The sequence below is a fragment of the Perissodus microlepis genome, chromosome 6 (genome assembly GCF_051167445.1).
Source record: "Perissodus microlepis isolate ML-2025 ecotype Zambia chromosome 6, ASM5116744v1, whole genome shotgun sequence".
In the NCBI taxonomy this organism is placed as follows: domain Eukaryota; kingdom Metazoa; phylum Chordata; class Actinopteri; order Cichliformes; family Cichlidae; genus Perissodus; species Perissodus microlepis.
This window is the reverse complement of record NC_140466.1, coordinates 17,489,739-17,508,441: the sequence shown is the minus strand read 5'-3', so window position 1 is coordinate 17,508,441 and position 18,703 is coordinate 17,489,739. Positions and strand designations below refer to the sequence as shown.

At 40.9% G+C, this 18,703-nt stretch overlaps 1 protein-coding gene across 2 annotated transcripts; it reads left to right on the top strand.

Annotated features, from left to right (window-relative positions):
- Nucleotides 1–18,599, top strand: ecpas (Ecm29 proteasome adaptor and scaffold). Of its 2 annotated transcripts, none has more exons than XM_084931179.1 (49): nt 1–117; nt 841–971; nt 1,229–1,345; nt 1,661–1,779; nt 1,907–2,056; nt 2,174–2,351; nt 4,206–4,345; nt 4,572–4,650; nt 4,762–4,881; nt 5,045–5,130; nt 5,227–5,302; nt 5,403–5,452; nt 5,551–5,617; nt 5,766–5,888; nt 6,005–6,108; nt 6,297–6,420; nt 6,513–6,593; nt 6,729–6,945; nt 7,237–7,328; nt 7,506–7,640; nt 7,743–7,914; nt 8,135–8,307; nt 9,520–9,621; nt 9,897–10,020; nt 10,341–10,486; nt 10,724–10,778; nt 10,882–10,996; nt 11,713–11,781; nt 11,947–12,064; nt 12,146–12,313; nt 12,450–12,529; nt 12,683–12,788; nt 12,924–12,971; nt 13,071–13,189; nt 13,656–13,806; nt 13,892–13,957; nt 14,071–14,160; nt 14,297–14,363; nt 14,455–14,546; nt 14,636–14,702; nt 14,828–15,025; nt 15,255–15,466; nt 15,545–15,588; nt 15,673–15,865; nt 15,972–16,131; nt 16,513–16,618; nt 16,707–16,795; nt 16,881–16,952; nt 17,754–18,599. In XM_084931179.1, exons 1-49 carry the CDS (start codon nt 96–98, stop codon nt 17,891–17,893), a joined length of 5,553 nt encoding a protein of 1,850 aa, XP_084787305.1. In that variant the 5' UTR covers nt 1–95; the 3' UTR covers nt 17,894–18,599. The 2 variants fall into 2 exon arrangements, with proteins under 2 accessions (XP_084787305.1, XP_084787306.1); XM_084931180.1 differs by lacking the exon at nt 1–117 and adding an exon at nt 323–359.
- The last annotated feature ends 104 nt before the right edge of the window (nt 18,600–18,703 follow it).

Genomic DNA, 18,703 nt, shown 5'->3' with positions numbered 1-18,703 from the left:
ATGTCTGGGGTGATGAAGCAGTAGCTTAGGAGTGGCGTCGGTGGATGCAGTAACACTCTCTAAACTGGGGGGTCGCTGATTGACTTTCTGCAAACATGGCTGCCCAGGATGAACTCAGTAAGTTTCTTTTTGGGTTATTGGCGATTCATATATTTTGTCAAATGTCGCACTCGTGGTTTCTAAAAACGTATCCAGGAAAATGCCTGATCCGCCCTGACAGTTGGGGTGTTTTTTAGTGTAACGCTAAAGCTTCTTTTCGTTAAAAACCAGGGGTAGGTGCGATAGCTAGCTACTAAGCTAACCAGAATGCTATCGTCAGGAGGCCGTTTGCCCAGTCATGGTCAAAAAGAAACTATCACGTAGGCTATTAATATATATCCATTTATGAAACTTTGAAAGTGCGCAGTAACTGCTGGGATATTCGGGGTATTGGGGATTTGACCTGCAGGATGTGACCTTAAGTGAAAAGCTAGTTGAATAATACAGAAACGATCAAATGCGTGAATAGTCTTGTCAGTTGTTGTAGCTAGCTGGGTGCTTGGTGAGCCATGCCAGGAGAAGGAAGGCAGGGCTGGGTGATGGTCGCACCAGCACAGCAGCTGACAGGACGAACTTATCAGCAGAACTGCAGCAACATGCCCGTGAGACCGTTTTAAGCATGCATGTTGCTCTATGTTAAACTGAAGGTCGTAGTCTTTGTGTTGCAGATACCTTACTACTGGGTGAGATACTTGAATAGAAAGATATTGCGAAATTAGCCATGATGGGGCCAATAATTAGCGTGTGACAAATACCGCCTGGAAAATGAGTTAACAAGGGTGTTATATGTGTTTTTGACAGATCAACTGGAACGTGTGTTCCTTCGCCTGGGCCATGCAGAGACAGATGAACAGCTGCAGGACATTATCTCCAAGTTCCTACCCCCTGTTCTCCTCAAGCTCTCCAGCGTTCAAGAGGGGGTGCGGAAGAAAGTAAGAAGGGTGTAGCCTGTCTCTGTTACTTAAGAGATTATAATGACTGCATTACAAGGGCGATGTGTTTATAAATTGCAGTATCATTACTTCAAAGTTCAGCCCAGAAAAAAATTATTTGAGGGTATAGCAGAGATATTGACTCAGTTCTCTAGATGCAAAGGTTCTTCAAGGAGCTTAGATCCCTTTCACTTTGTTTATGCATCTGTCTTATTTAACTACATAATAAAATGTGGAAACTGCGTATTCTCTGCTAGGTAATGGAGTTGTTGGTGCACCTGAATAAGAGGATAAAAAGCCGGCCTAAGATTCAACTTCCAGTCGAAACTTTGCTTGTGCAGTACCAAGACCCTGCAGCTGCCTCTTTCGTTACGGTAAGAATCTCATATTAGGATGTTTGCCATATAGTGGAGGATGTTGTGTTTGCCTTGTGGGCGTGATTGCCTTATGGGCCAATGAACATCGTTGGTAAGGTATCACACAGTTGCCACATGGGATTTAATCAGATCAGTGTTTTTGTCCCTTTGTTTGTTTTTTTTTGTTTTTTAAAAACACAATTTAATACACATGATTGAATTGACGTTTATGTGGGGTTTTTTAAATCTAGTTAGTGATCCTACATTGACTTGTGTTTTTAAAAATTGGCCTATTATTGAGAGCAGAGTTTTGATGGTCACATTTATACGCAGAATTTCACCATCATCTACATTAAAATGGGCTACCCTCGTCTGGAGGTGGTAAAACAGTGTGAGCTAGCCCCAACCCTCATCACTGCCATGGAAGGAAAACCACAGCCACAGCAGGACAGGTGAGGGGATGCATCCAAACACCCATTTTGGATATGGTTGTGTGACATGTATGTTAAGCAATCTTGAGATATCAGCTTATTATTCTTAATTTAAAATGACTTGTCTATACTCTATGTTCTCTCTTAGTCTGATGCACCTGCTGATCCCTACTCTTTACCACATAAAGTATCCTACTGACACCTCCAAGAGTGCTTCTCTGTTTAACCTAACTGAGCGGCCAAAGACAATGCACCTGCTGTTGGAGTTCATGTTAGATGTTTTACTGATGCCTTATGGGTGAGTTGACGATTCCTAAGCGAATAAGGGTTGCAGACCTACCTCTGGTGAAATTAATTGCTTATGAGAAGTATTTTTACCACAAATTGTTGACCTGTAGTGTCCTTCTCCTCCTAGGTTTGTGCTGAATGAATCTCCAACTCGCCCCGCTCCCTCCTCCTCCCAGGGTACTTCTGGAGATGGGACAGTGGCTGCGAGTAGTCAGGGTCTCCCGCAGCCTCCTCCGGGGATGAGTGTTTATGCTGCCAAGAGGGTGATTGGAGAAGCCCAGTGGAATGCTGAACAGCTGGAGCAGGTATACAAACTGAACTGGGAGGATGAATACTGGCTTTATATGTTTATCTGTTTGGAAAGGTAATATGCTCAGTGTTTGGGCAGGCCGGTCAAGTATATTTATGCCCATCCGAGTATGTTTGGTGACTTGTTTTTTAGGGGTGCAACGATACTCGTATAGATATTGAACCGTTCGATACAGTGCTTTCGGTTCAGTACGCATATGTATCGAACAATACAACATTTTTTATTTATTTTATCAACTTTTCTTCTGACGATGCTGTCTGTGTTGAGCGCTCAGTGGATCTGCGTTCGACTACTCTGCCTAGGCTGCACTGTCGAGTGCAGATCCACTGAGCGCAGCGCAAGCTAGCAAGACAGAAGCTAAGCTTGCAACATGGCAACTGCCTCAACGCTACCTGAAATTGAACCTCCCCCACCCTCATTCAGATCTGGCGTTTGGAACTATCTTGGTTTTCATGTGAAGTATGACCCTGATGGTAAGCTTCACAAGAAAACAAAAGTAAAACAGTATGTCAGATGTGCCACGCAATGCTCAATTTGTGGGAACTAGTGCGTTAGCGCAGTTAGCTCGTTAACGCGTTGACGCCGTCCAGCTCCACGCACGGGGCGATCCTCGGTAACTCGTTAACGGAGATTTGCCGCGTTATGGCGTTAATGTCATTTTAACGAGATTAACGCAATGAATATGACAGCACATTTACGCCGACATCATCCTAGTGCAAAGACAAGTGGAAGCAGACAAAAACAACAAGCACACATGCTACAAACTTTACCCGAGTCATTTAGACAGCCGTTAGCACATGATTCTCCTTATGGGGACCTGATATGTTTAATATGCTGCTGAGAATATAGCCCAGAAGAAGCGTATAGTATAGCTTTTATTTTGGAAAGAGCCATTTCTCTGTAATAAACTCTCTTTTCCAAAGATGAGTGATTTCTCAATCAGATAGATTTATTATTTTGTTGTTTCAGCAACATTAAATTTAAAAACTGTACTTTTGAGTTAAAATATATATTTATAATTTTAATAAATGACAAATTAAAAAGGCATGAACATTTTTTTTGTATCGAAAAAATATTGAACCGTGACACCAAAGTATCGAACCGAACTGTGAATTTTGTGTATTGTTGCACCCGTATTGTTTTTGTCTGTCTGTGTGGATAGCTCAATGCCCTGTTGATTTGGTAGATTTGGTCCCCCTTGCCAATGTTTTGAAAGTTCAGTTGTTTACCAACTAATCTAGGCCATCCCAGTCTTTTGCTAGTCAGATGACTTTAATGACAATCCTGAATATCATTCACTGTCATTCATTGGAATAGTGCCCAACTATACCATTGTGCACTGCAGTTAACAAAGACAATCCCTGGGTTTCATTGTAACTGAGTTTCATGTTCATCAAAACATGCAGCAGGTGGATAACTATACTGAGATCACAGATGATGCAGAGAATGACAAAAACGACCAGCTGCAGTTCAGCACTGTGCATTTGAAGTCCATCTGCAGGCGTAAAGAGTAACTGGAGATGATTATTGCTATACACATGCAGTGCTTGTGCCTCCGCTTGTGGATACATACAGGTTATCGGCACAAAAATATTCAAATCTGCGGGAAACACTGATATGGAGGGTTTTTTGTAAGGCAAATCTTTGAATAGCTTCTAAACATTCAGTTTAGAATCAGTTATGTCTATAAAATTTCCACCTTCATCCCTAATTTGACTGTTTGGTATAATTTCTTCAGAGCAATTTCTTCTGTAATGTATATTTTTTAATATAAATGTGGACGGTGAAGCACCATGTGGCATGTTTACTATGACTAAATAGTTCCTTGTTGTGTACTTGGTTCCAACAGTGTAAACTGGGCATAGTGAAGTTCATTGAGGCAAAGCAAGTCCCAGAAGTGGAGACGGTGGTCCACCTAGTGGTGGCGTCAAGTGACACCAGACACAGTGTGGCCACTGCAGCTGATCTGGAGCTGAAGAGCAAACAAAGGTAGGCCATGAAACTTGATTTATGTCTGTGTTTGTATTTGCATCACCAAGTCCTCCACTTTTAAGTACTCCTTTTGTCCGGTAGTTTATACAACTTAACAGTTTCCTAGATTTTGTAAAAATAATTTTTAAAAAGTCTGACTTTTTCAAGTATTTCTGAGGAGCTGAATAAACTGTCAAACTGTCATTCCTATCATTAGTAATGCACTTGTTTTGTAATGTTTCAGCATCATCGACTGGAACAATCCTCTAATTATCAACAAGATGTTCAAAGTGTATCTGGGGGATGTACCTCTTAAAACAAAGGTTTGTCAACTCAAACTCAACATTTAAACTTTCTTTTTTTAACATAACCTGTGAACACAAGTATTTTCTTGACACGTAGAAATGTAAAATCCCTTTATATGTATACTGTAGGGGGGCGGCATGAAGCAAGAGCTGAAACATGAGCCAGTAAGCACAAGAGTTAAGCTGAAGATCCTGCCGCATCTTCTACGCTCACGTCTGGCTGCAGAGTGCTTTCCAGCTAATATCCAGGTACGATCTGTGATGCTTCTGGCCATGTTTTCTTTTTTATTCAGTGTGAAGTTTGTTTTAGTGTATCCAGATAACTCTGATATATGGGTATTTTTCAGGTACTGCCATGCAAAACAGTAAAATTTCCAGTTTTTCTCACTAGTTTTCTTTCTGTCCTTTGTAGGTTGTTTATGACGGTCTGTTTGGGGCCAACACGAACAACAAACTGCTGTCTCTCACCCTACAGTTTGTCCATCATATCTGCATGGTGTAAGTCTTTTCTTCATCTTCCTACAGATACATCTGTCTTCATCAGTGTGTTTTAAGAAATTAAAAGCTGATTCTGTCTCTCTGATTTTTCATTAGATGCCCTGACACTAATAAGCCTTTAGGGCTAATGTTGCTTAATGGTCTTACCAAGCTCATCAATGAATACAAGGAGGTAAAGTGCAAATGGCATCAGACATAAATAATGTGAAGTTCATACAGGTTTGCGCACTTTAATTTGAAATATACTTACTGGGGAACACTTGTCTTTGCAGGATCCTAAGTTACTATGTGTTGCTTACTCTGCTGTTGGAAAGCTGTCAAGGTATAAGGAAATAATGAACTATTTTTTATTTAAACATTTCCAGTTTTGCATTGTATTTCAAATGATGTAATACAAAATATCTCGGTCCTCTGTTCTAGTCGTATGCCTCAGCTCTTCACAAAGGACATTGCACTTGTGCAGCAGTTCTTTGAGTCCATGTGTAAGGTAGGGGAAAGACGTTGCTTGCAGTGAAAACTGAGTACCAAGCAACTAATGCATTACAAGATATTGGCACTCACAGTCGATATAAAATTATTGCCTTAAACTCTATTCTTGTGCATCTGGTATTGAAATTTCTAAAATTCCTCTTCAGGAGGAAGCTGATGTCCGTCTAGCTATTCAGGAGGCTTTGTCTATGATGGTTGGAGCTTACGCTAACCTCCAAGGAGCGCTGCTCAACCTAATGGAGGCCCTGGTGGCTGCATATATTGGAAAGGTGAGAGGCAGAACTGGTAGAATAAACTTTAATCTTGGTGGGTTTAATAAGTAGAAATGAGGCAAATCAAACACTCATATAGTTCTTTCTTTTTGTTTTGTTTTGTTTTGTAACAGCCGGAGGTACAGGTTCGCCAGGTGGCCATGAAGTTTGCCAGCACGGTCTTTGCTCGTGATCATGTGCCATCAAGATACCTACTGCTGCTGGCTGCTGGAGACCCGTAAGTTTGAAAAACACAGCAATCTTTCGTGTGGTGGTAAATAAATGACAAGAACACACAGTAAACATTTTACTGGGTCATGAAATTATTGATAGTACAAAGAAGAAGCTTTGAGATTAAACTAAAATGTGTCCTAGGTGTACTTACCTGCAGAAAAGCTTGAAGTGTCTTATTTTTCTGTGTTGTAGAAGAGAAGAGGTGTCTGGGGAGGCCCAGAGGGTGCTGAGGGCTTTCCATACCAAGAGCTCAGAGAAGGAGGGACCAAAACCTATGCCCTCCTTTCCTGATATGGTGGCTTATGTCCAGGAGAAAGTGAGGCTCTGAGCATGTTCTCCAAGTTTCTCATGATGGTGTTTTTACTAAGACGTTTTAAATCTTAAATCTCTGCATTTTGTCTTTATTAGGCCGCTCAGCGAATCAAGACTCCGGCTAAGTACATTGTGGGAACTTCCACAATTCCTTTCAACCCCTCTGCATTTGGCGAGGTAAATATGAATTTGTTATGACCTCACGGCATCTATTAATCGTGACACTGGCCCATCTTATACTCTTATACCTCTTATACCTGTGCTAGATGGTTGTCTTCTAATCCATCTCATTTCCGTTTCCTGTTGTCCCAGATCATGCTCTACCTGAGGATGTGTTTAGCCCACAGTGCCGGGGCCATGCCCATGTCCACACGCTTGTCAGACATGCAGGATGATGCCCCTGCCATTGGCCGCTATGTCCACACGCTGCTGTTTTCTGACTCTCAGCCCTCAGGGTCAAAGGGCTCTGAAGCAAATCCTGTACATGTCTACATGGATCTTCTGCAGCAGCTGCTCTCTGCTGTAGGAGGTGAGGAAGCACTTAGTTATTAAACAATCAAGCAGTTTTTGAAAACATTTTTTTTTTTGCTCCGTGGCAGTGCAGTGAATATTTAAGTAACAAAAAAATCTCTTGACTCTTAAAAATTGCAAGTATCTTCTGTTCAAGAAGACTGTTTCTTTGATAGCAGACTGCAAAATTCAGTTTGTGCTTCATGTAAATAAGTTCTGCTAGAAGAAGTGTTCCTTTAAGAATTCATGTGCATTTCCAGATATTTATGTTTGTCAGGAAATTGTACTTAATGTAATAATCTCTTAACAGGAATCCCTGTCATGTACTGTTTACTGGAGGTTGTGTCTGTGTGCCCGGAGAAACTGGCTCCCAGATTTGCTGATAAAATCGACTGGATTAAAGTGAGTATCATAAACATGTGGGATGTTAGTGCCAATATTGGTATTTGCTATTTCACAAATGAGACAGATACCAGATAATCCAGCTGCTCAGCTGTGTTGTGATATTGTAAAACCATCAGCCTAGTGCACATTTTATAGATCTCATCGCTGTAATAGCAGATGTTTTTTTTCCCCCAGAGTCTGATGAACACAAACAAGGAGGACATGAGGGAGCTGGCAGCCCAGCTGTATGCTGTTGTGGTTTCGACTATGACTGGCAACGAGTTGCAGAAGGCCGTGCAGAACCTCGTCAAAATCACCAAAGACAACCACGTAATGCCACTTTGTTGCTACACAGCCGTTTGTAGCTTCATTTATTTTATAGCTGTGAAAATTTACCTTGCATTAATGTTTACTTGCTTTGTCAAATCACAGAGCCCTGAAACTCAGCATGGTGCCATCTTGGCTCTTGGCTATATGGTCGGAAGGAACATGAGCAGGAAAAAAGCTGCCACATCCATTGATTCGACAGAAAACATGGGGCAGCAAATGAACATCTCTTCCCAGGAAGATGATGAACTTGCTGCCATGGCAACAAAGACAATTGGTATGTAATTATTTCACATCAGCTTCATTCATTTACTGACCTGGTAACTGTTGGAGTACCAAAAACTGATGCTACACTTTATTTTGCCTAGACTGTAATGATTATACAGTTTTTTTTTTTAATTCCTTAGTTTTTAGTTGGCAGTTTTAAAGTTTATATCATAAATAATGATTTGCTTCTGTGTATGCTGTTTGACCCATTTTTGTTCATGTTCGTCAAGGTTCCTTCCTGGACAACAGCAGTGCAATGCTGGCTATAGCAGCCTGTACAGCTCTGGGGGAAATTGGGCGTAATGGCCCCCTGCTGATCCCTGCAGAGGGAGAGGGCTTGACTAAACTCTCTGTTGTAGAAAACCTGCTCGCCCGCATTCCCTCTGGCAAGGAGAGTACAAAGGTATTCTAGAAATCTAATCGAAAAAATGGCTGCTGAGTAGGGCTGCCACAAACGATTATTTTGATAGTCGACTAGTCACCGATTATTTTTGCGATTAGTCGACTAATCAGATCATGCATCCATTGTAAAACGTACAGCTTATTGCACCAGCATGCATCTGCTCTTATATAACTATCATTAGCTTACAGCTTTAAGTGTTTAAGGTATATGCTAACTAAAAATAAAGACAAGATGATAGTTTATTAAATTTTAATGAAATTTGCAGATTGTTTCGGTGAAGTTTAATAAACTCCTTGCTATCCAAAATATAACAGGACACCGGAGTATATTCTCGAGCATCTCACACTTCTGATAATCAGTTGTCTGCTTGACGTTTATTCAGCTGTGTAAAAACTATAACTTTAATATCAGCCAAACCGATTTACTCAGGAACAAATAAAATACAAAAAAAAAGCCAAACAATAACATTTGTAAGTTATCTAAGTGACTTATATATCATGTTTAACCTGAGTAGCGAAAGACGGCGGTGGGTTTGAAAACGATTTGCCGGGAGTCCGGTGTTCTCACGGGCTCTAGTGAGCCTTGCCCCCGGCTCGCTATCGTGCTAGTGGGTAACAGAAGTCTCCGAAAACGTCAGAGCGCTTTTGAAAATATGTGGTGTCTTGATAAACTGAGAAGATATTTGAGGTTTACACAGTTACATTCTCGCCTGAAAATATGTTAAACGTTTATTTTGTGACCCAGAAAGAATAATAAGAGTAACATTAAAACTAACTAGCTGCCGCCATTGTTGGAAACTGAGCTGGGCTGCGCTATGAATTCTGGGACAGAGCTACTTCTTCTTCGGGGTTTAACGGCAGCTGGCATCCTTGTACATGCAGTGCTGCCATCTTCTGTTTCAGTCCGTTATTACACTCTTAAGTCCTACTACTTATTCCTGCGTCTTTTGGGATCTTTTACAAAGCTTCAAACGACGCATCGACTATTAAATCAGTCGTCGACGATTTTGATAGTCGACGTAATCGTGACTAGTCGACTAATCGTGGCAGCCCTACTGCTGAGAGACACTTTCCAGTGATCGTTACTGGCACACATTATATCAGTGGTTTATTTGCACTGTATAAATTAACGATATGTCGGGTCCTTAGATTTTCTTGCCTACTTTTTTATCTTGATCATCATGTTTGTGTCTTTTTTGTGTATTTGTTCCAGATGAAGGAACGAGCCATCATGACCTTGGGTTATCTGCCAGTGGGAGATGAAGATTTCCCTCATCAGAAGAAGCTGCTGCAGGGACTTATGGACTCTGTAGAGGTATGAAACATACTGATGGATAGTACATTTTTAAAAGACTAGGTTCAAATGAACGGGTGTAATTGGTAGCTTAAGGTTTGTTTGTTTTTTAACATTTTACTTTTTGAGGTCAGGGTAATGAATCGGGCTGTATTGAGGTGGTTATTTTTGCACAGATATGCTGGTATTGTCTCTAAACATTTCTACTTGAGCTGTCACTCGGCTTAACAACTCGTTGCTGGCAGCAGTACTCAAGTTTTGTTTTTTGTTTTTTTAACATTCTCAATCTTTCCAAGGCCAAGCAGGTGGAGCTACAATTCACAGTAGGAGAGGCCATAACGAGTGGTGCAGTAGGGACCAGTTCTGGAGCTGCCAGAGATCCATGGACCTGCACCGAGGACCATTACACTCCACCACAGAGTACGTTTCTAAAATGTAGTCCCAGCTTGTATTGTGCTTTTAACATTTTTTTATCTGTTAATGAATTTTGCCATTTCTGAAGTTCACACTACTCTGATTTGGTTCTCCAGTATAGTGGCACGCTTACTGTCCACTCTGCATGACCATATTCAGCTTTATACCAGCAGTTGTCCTAATGAAATCCATGGTTATCTTTTCTGTCTGAACATTATTTTGAATTTTCTGAGCATATATTCACCTGCAACAGTCCATTTTTATCTAAAAGCTGAATGTTTTATCCACAAAAGTTTTAATTTCCACTTTTTCCTTTCTGCTGACAGATGTAAAAAACAATGATGTGGTTCCCTGGGTCCTTAACGCCATCCTGACCAAGTATATAACCAGCCAGAACCCCCACGTCCGGCAGGCAGCCTGCATCTGGCTGCTTTCCCTTGTCAAGAAGCTCAGCCAGCACAAGGAGATTACGGTGTGTATTTTTAACCCCAAAATTGAGACTCGGGGTGAAATGTAAATTAAAAACAGAATGCAATGATTTGCAGATCGTGTGAGCTCATATTTTATTCACAATAGAGATTTTGTTTGAAATGTGAAATTGTACCTTTCTGGGAAAAATATTCATGTGCCAAAGTCTTTAGTGTGCAAATTTCTTTATGCACGTATGTCAAATACCTGTAATTTTGTTTCTCTTCTTTTACTCTTACAGTCACATTTGAAAGAGATTCAGGGGGCCTTTATCTCTGTTCTCTCAGACCCTGACGGTAAGATCAGACTCAAGTCTAAGTGAACTGTTTGATCAGCTCATTACTTGCTAGCTTTGTGCCTGTGCACTTCCTCACGCTTCACTCTTCCTCTTTCATTCAGAGTTGAGTCAGGATGTGGCATCTAAAGGCCTTGGTCTGGTCTATGAGATGGGGGGAGAGGGTGACCAGCAGGAACTGGTGTCCACTCTTGTTGAAACGCTCATGACTGGTAAAAGGTGAGTGGATGGTTGGGTTGAGTACACATTCAACAGCTTCAAGCTTGTGCATGAAGGAGGGAAAAATCTAGAAACAGGTTTATTGTTTTGAAACAAACTGTTAGACCGTAGTGCATGTTGAATGAGGTCCTCCACATACCCAGCTGAAAGCTAAAAGGGTCTAAAGATACAGTTAATTTTTTTTTTACTGCAAGTGTTGATAAGTTTGTGAACAGAATAAAAAATGAGAAGAAATGGGAATGGAATATTATGGACTCACAAAGATTCTGCTCAGTTTCCTGGGTTAAGACCTCTGAATGTATCTGTTTCACAGAGCTGACTGACTCGACTTGGATCATAAAGCAGTGGATTCACAAAATGTTTAAAAAAGAAGTTTAAAAATAAATAATTTAAATGGTCCATTAAGCACTGTGGGAGGACTAATGATTAGCTAATGTGCACCATGGGCAGGATGAACACATGCATCGAGCTGCTGTCAAATTTTGCGCTTTTAAAAATAGAACAAAAGCAGTATATTGTTGTGGGTGTGCTTCAGTTTCCACCTAAAGTTGTGCTCGATCCAGGCAGGTTTGTTGGTCTCCAGTGGTTTGTCAGGGAAACTTGAAATTGTGATTGAAACCAGTGTTAAACTGAAGAAGGACAAAAATTGTAACAAGCTCACAATTGTGTCTTACATTGGGCTAATTGTTAAATCATTATTTTTTTTTTGTAAACAGAGTGAAACATGCAGTCTCAGGGGATACAGAGGTGTTCCAAGGAGAAGGTTTGGGGAAAACACCTGATGGGTAAGGCATATCACCTCTACTGGCATTTTTAGCTCCTCTTTCAGTGAAAGTGTAATAAATATATTCAGGCTTTTTAAAATGTATTTAATCTTTGTGCTCAGTTTGCACACATTCACCCTTGTTGGCCTACTTCTGTACATAATCTATATTCATGGTTTCTGGCAGTCACGGTTTGTCCACATACAAGGAGCTGTGTTCATTGGCCAGCGACCTGAACCAACCAGATCTTGTGTACAAATTTATGAACCTAGCCAATCATCATGCCATGTGGAACTCTCGCAAGGTATCATGTTTGTATTCACCAGTTTTTACATCCGTGACATCCATGCCCCTTCCAACCTGATCATGCCTATCCTCCTTTCAGGGAGCAGCTTTTGGTTTCCACATGATCGCAGCTAAAGCCGGGGAACAGCTGGCTCCATTCCTGCCTCAGATAATTCCTCGTCTGTACCGCTACCAGTTTGATCCCAACCTTAGCATTCGCCAGGCCATGACAAGCATCTGGGATGCTTTGGTCACTGATAAGACCCTGGTAAGAGCTGATTGTTGTACATTTGCATCCATTAAAAAAAACAAACTACAAAACATTATTTGTCTTTAGAAAAAAATGGTTGTAGACTTAGTTGTTTAGTTACATTTGCCTGCTTGCTTGTTCTGATTTATTACAGGTGGATAAGTATCTCAAAGAGATCCTTCAGGATGTGATTTCTAATTTGACCAACAATGCCTGGAGAGTGCGAGAGTCCAGGTGCATGTACACTTATATTAAAAAAAATAAGATCATCAGCCTTGGCTTTTGACTTTGTTAACTTGCATTAGAATGGATGCTTTGTTAATAATGTTTGCAGTTTGTTTAGAATAAGATTTAAAGGCTAAACGCTTATGTGAATTTTTCTTTCAGCTGCCTGGCCTTAAATGACCTGATTCGAGGCCGTCAGGCTGATGACCTTATTGATCACCTGGCAGAAATATGGGAGACCCTGTTTAGAGTCCTTGATGACATCAAGGTAGGAAGGAAGTGATCAGAGATCAGTGTTTCTTTCGTTGATGTGGCACAAAGGTTTGAATTCGTTCACTGTTTCTGATGCATAACAAAAAAAATAAAATGTACATTATTACAAAGTACTTTTTTTTCTGTTTAGGAGTCTGTGAGGAAGGCTGCAGACCTAACACTGAAAACACTCAGTAAGGTAAAGCTGTTTCCCACAACTTTGGCCTGTGTATGTGTTTGTGTGTACATGTGTGCTTGTCTGAGTACCTTTTCTAATGCAGACTTTTTCTCTCTCCAGGTGTGCACCCGTATGTGTGAGTCTACAGGCTCTGGAGCCCAGAGAACTGTGGCGGTGATTTTACCCACCCTACTGGAAAAAGGCATTGTTAGCAATGTCGCAGAGGTTCGCTCACTCAGGTAATATCTTCTTCTATAACTTTGGTTTGGTTTTTCTTCTGTGGCAGTCTTTTAATGTAAACTTGTGCTTTAATTCTAGTTTTAATTCTAGTAAAATATTTTAGTAGTAAGAGATTAACAGCAAAATTGGTTTGGGTGGTTTTTTGTCTTTCAAGCATAATTAAACCAGACATTTAGCAGCTTGCTGTATACCAATATATGATCCTGCAAAAATTATGTTAGGTAATGTGTAATTTCTTAGTAAGTATTTGCAGTTGACTCTTAGGTTGTTTTTCTTTACTTTCACTTGTTAGTTAATTTTTTTTAAAAAGAGTTTAAGGCAACGGGAAATTTACCTTTCCGCTTTTCCAACATGGCACGATGCTAACTTTAATTCATCATTCGGTCATCACGTTACCAGGTCGTAATTTTTTGCTGTATAATTGTGTGTTCTGTTCTCTCAACAATCTCTTTTTTTCCAAATCAGTATTCAGACCCTGGTGAAGATCAGTAAGACTGCCGGTGCCAGACTAAGGCCCCATGCTTCCCGGTTAATCCCAGCTCTGTTGGAGTCCCTCAGCACTCTGGAGCCTCAGGTCCTCAACTACCTGAGTCTCCGAGCCACAGAGCAGGAAAAGGTAACCTCAGCACTCACCTCCATAAAAAATTGAAGCCTATAAGTTTATTAAAAGTTGTCATGAGTTATTATTACTCTACTTCTAGAGTGCCATGGATGCTGCCAGACTAAGTGCTGCCAAATCCTCTCCAATGATGGAGACTGTTAACATGGTAAAAAAAAAAAAAAACCTTACTAATTAATTAAGTAGATGTGTCACAAAAAGGTGCCTTATTTAAAGTGTTACAAAAGCATGTGACATATATTTTGCTGTCTTTGTATTCAGTGTCTGCAGCACCTGGATGTTGCTGTTCTGGGAGAACTGGTTCCCAGACTCTGTGAGCTGCTTAAGAGTGGAGTAGGCTTGGGCACCAAGGTAAAAAACACAGTTATTTAGCTTTCTTTGCATCATCATACCAATCTTTCGTACATTTGCCTTTTTTTCCACACAGTGGCTTTTTTTCTACCAAGGTGTTCCAAGTTTACCTGCTACTCTTTGTCTCTCCTCACAGGGTGGCTGTGCTAGTGTAATTGTTTCCCTCACAGTGCAGTGTCCACAGGATCTGACCCCACACTCAGGTACAGGACAAGTTTGAATCTGTTCATCTAGTTTGTGTATTGGATGATGGAAGTGTGGCGTTAACTGTGATAACTGTTTTTGTTTCCTCAGGTAAACTTATGAGCTCCCTGCTGAATGGCATCCATGACAGAAGCACTGTAGTGCAGAAAGCTTATGCCTTTGCTTTGGGACACCTGGTCAGGGTGAGCAGCAATTGTGATAAGTAATCTTGTTGATGATTTAGAAATAATGATTTGTTAAAGTCATAAGGACATCTGTTTTCTCCCATCAGTCAGCAAAAGACAGCAGTGTAGAAAAACTACTGCTGAAACTCAACACCTGGTACTTGGAGAAAGAAGGTGAGAAAGTGTAAAATATGCCTATATTTCTCCCAGCTGCTCTATATTTGAAAAACACAAGAAGTTGGTCTACTAAATTCAGTGCTAGCTTTCAGACTCTGCTCTTTGTGTTTTCTTGCTCCCAGAGAATGTGTACAAGTCATCCTGTGCACTGACAGTACATGCAATCAGCCACTACAGTCCAGATGTGCTGAAAGGGCACGCGGGAGTGGCCCTGCCACTGGCTTTCCTGGGCATGCATCAGGCACCGGGTCCCGATGAGGACAAAGGAGAGAGCCATGATGCCACGCTGTGGTCTGAGGTGTGGCAGGAGAACGTTCCAGGTGAGGAAAATCCAGACAGCGTTAATGAAAATTATGCGTTACTGATTAATCTGCTGCAATACACTGAACATATAAAGGAAACAAAGCAAATCTTCCTGTTTTACAAGGTTTCTGTTTTACCAACTAATCCTTTCAGCTTCAGATGTACTGTATATTTGTGATGGTGTCTTTTTGTGATGACATAAAGATTTAATTCTGTTTCCACTTCTTTAAACTTTTTTCTAATCAGGAAGCTTTGGAGGCATCAGACTGTACATGACCGAGCTGATTGCCATCACACAGAAAGCGCTGCAGTCCCAGTCCTGGAAGATGAAGGCTCAGGGTGCAGCTGCCATGGCAACTGTTGCCAAGGAACAGACAGGCTCACTGGTGGCACCACACCTTGGCTTGGTGCTGACAGCTTTAATGCAGGGTCTATCTGGGCGCACGTGGGCTGGCAAGGTAATGATGTGTAATATACCTGAAGAAAACAAGAAAGTGTTCATTTTATTTTTCTATTTTAAACTATTTTTGTTCCAGGAGGAGCTTTTGAAAGCCATTGGATCTGTAGTGTCCAAATGCAGGTAAAACCTCTCTCACAGCCTTTTCTTTGTATGTTTTCTTCCAAGTACATCACAACATTTCTTGTCACACTTCTTCCTTTTCAGCACGGAGCTACAGAAGCCTTGCAGCGGCCAGCCCACCATCTCTGAGGTGTTGGAGGTTGTGCTGAAGGAATGTCGTAAGGAGAGTCTCGTGTACAAAATTGCTTCTCTGCGCTGTGCTGGGGACGTGCTCCACAGCAGCCAGGAGGACCGTTTCGCCGACATGGCAGAGATCCTTTTCCCTCTAATCAAGAAGGTTGAAACCTCCCTTCTGCCTCTTGAATATGAATATTAAAATATTGATGCCATATTTTGAAAAAGTATTTTAATGGACTCAACCTGTCTTAATAATTTTACAACAGAGCAGTCCAGAGAGTGGTGTTGGATCCCCAAGATCACTGGAAGACGACGACGACGACGATGATGATAAAGATGTGAAGGAGAAAGAGCTGCAGACCGAAGCTATTATTTGTGCTTTTGAGACTCTTGGAAAAAGTTGGCCAAGAAAGCCCGAGACTCAGAGTAAGTTTATTCTCACAAGAGACAAAACTGAACCCCAAATTTGTTTTGACATATTGTATATGGCATTTAAAGAAATGGGAATGTAGGACCAGCTCAAAAATGGTGTCCTTTAATTGACACCATTCTTTCCCTTTGTCTACTTTTTAGACGTATTTTAAGCCACTACATGTATCTTGGATTTTTAAGTTATCTGGCAGAACTTCCAGAAATTTCTTACCACAGAATGGGCAAGAAACGTGTTTGAGCTGATTGAAAGATCATCAAGTAATGTTCTCAACTGTGTGTGTGTGTGTGTGTGTGTGTGTGTGTGTGTGTGTGTGTGTGTGTGTGTGTGTGTGTGTGTGTGTGTGTGTGTGTGTGTGTGTGTGTGTGTGTGTGTAGCACGTTTCCAGGCAGAGGTGTGCAATCTGATGTGCGAGAAGCTTAAGCTGAGCACCTGGAAAGTGCAGCTGGCTGTTCTTCAGTCTATGAAGGCATACTTCCAGGGGTAAGCAGCGAAACAAAGAGAAGGTGTTCGACTGGCTGTGAAGAAAAAAAAAAAGATTAAAAGGTATTGAGCTGTTTTTTCGTTGCAGGTTACTGCTGCTAGAAAAGGGTAATGAAGACTTGAATTCATTGTCAGAGATTCTCACAGAGACCTGTGCTGCTCTCACATATCCTTTAGGTAAGCCCTTCACTTCTTCCTCGTACTTTGTTTTATAGTTTATACACGTGCGTTTCATGCCCAACTGTGCTGCTTTTCTATCCAGAAAACAAGAGTTACTCCTCTGTGAGGACCGAGGCCCTGTCAGTCGTGGATCTGATCGTCAAGAGAACTGGAGGTAAATATCGATTCCTGCTTACTGACTCTTTGCGCTCCACAGCCAAGAGCGGAAATGTCACATATGAGCAGTATTATCATTTGCCAGGTTCAATGACTTGTCCACCATCACTTTGCACCACTCTGTAATAACTCAACAAGCATGGATTTTGTTTTTCAGTTTTATTCTTGGGCGATGTAGCGTTATTCTTTTTCTAGCATCTCCATTTGATCATAAAGTTTTACAGTAGTGAGGTTTGCTCTGAATTAAGGTTCAGACTTGTTCCAAATATTATGCAGAAATGACATTTGTAAAGCCTCAAACACACTGAAACTTGTATTATTTGCAGATGATATGAACGTGTTTTGTTCAGGTCAGAGTTTACAGCAGCTTTTAGAGGGAATCATAACAGAAAAGAATAAGTTCAAATGTTCTTTGATATGAACAAATAGTCACTACATTTAAACAAAAGAAAGATTGTGTGGTGAAGAGCTAAGTGTAAAAAAACAAACAAATGTATAGACAGCAATGAGGAGCATCTGTAGTCTTATAAAGCACTATATGGATGAAGTAGAGTATTAAAAATTGATGTGGTTGTATTATACATTAAAAATTGATAATTCTATATAATTACATATTATAAAAAGGAACGCTTTTGGATTGCTGTAGTTAAATAATTATAGATCGTGTGTACATATGCGTGTTTGAGTGATTTCATGTTTTGATTTTTTTAATGTGTGATTACATTTATTACTCATATGTTGAAGTAAAGATTCGATCGATTGACTGATGATATCTTTGTGCTGTCTCTGATATGAACAGAGAGTGAACAGTGGGATTGTGTGTCTGTGAAGAGCCGGGAGCAGCTGCAGCGCTCCCTGTCGACGCTGCAGTCCGACAGCAGGCCTGATTTGCGGGATAAGGCCCAGGAGCTGCGCAGACACATCCAAAGCCAACCTTGAGCGCACAGCGGCAAGAACATACAGCATCGGCGTCTCTTTTTTTCCTTCTTCATCAGTGACCATACATTAGCACACTTCCCCGACCTCTTTGATACTCTGAGATTCACAAATATCCCACTCTATAATAATAATAATTCCCATGAGCTGCGATGCTGGCTTGCCCAAGAGACTCCCACCTGTTTATGCAGACTGTTTCATGTTTATGGCTGGCAAAGCTTGAAGAGACTAACAAACCTTGCTCTACATCTGCACTCAGTGACATGTTGAAGGGCGAGGCTGTTATCGTAACTTGTTGAGATTTGTTTAAATGGACAGTAAGCTGACGATAAATGATATATAAACTAGTGTGTTAGGTTTGTGGACACTGTATTCCTGTAGCCCCAATTTTGGGAGCTTTACTGCTGTCGTGGGTTTGCCTAACATTGGAAACTACAGAAGGTTGCGCACCTTAGTCGACAAGGATGGGGGGGGGCCTTTTCAGGGGTTGTGAACACCATCACTGCTTAGTGGTGAAAGGACGGGGGCTACTGGAGAACTCTTGGGATCTTAAAAAAAAAATTACGGTTTTATTTGCCTGATGAATGAGCAAGATGTAAGGCTATTTTGTGAAGTCTTTTAAAAACAAAAACCTGCTGTCAACTTCAAAGAGATGCTATAGTTGTTTGAATTTGTCCCTGAATAAATAAAATCCCCTTAATAATTTGCACCAATTACTTTTATTTTCACTTAATTCCAAATAGGCTCTGTATTAAAACCACATGTTTAAGCGCTTTCAGCCTCAGTGGAAGGCACTAGGAACAAACGCACTCA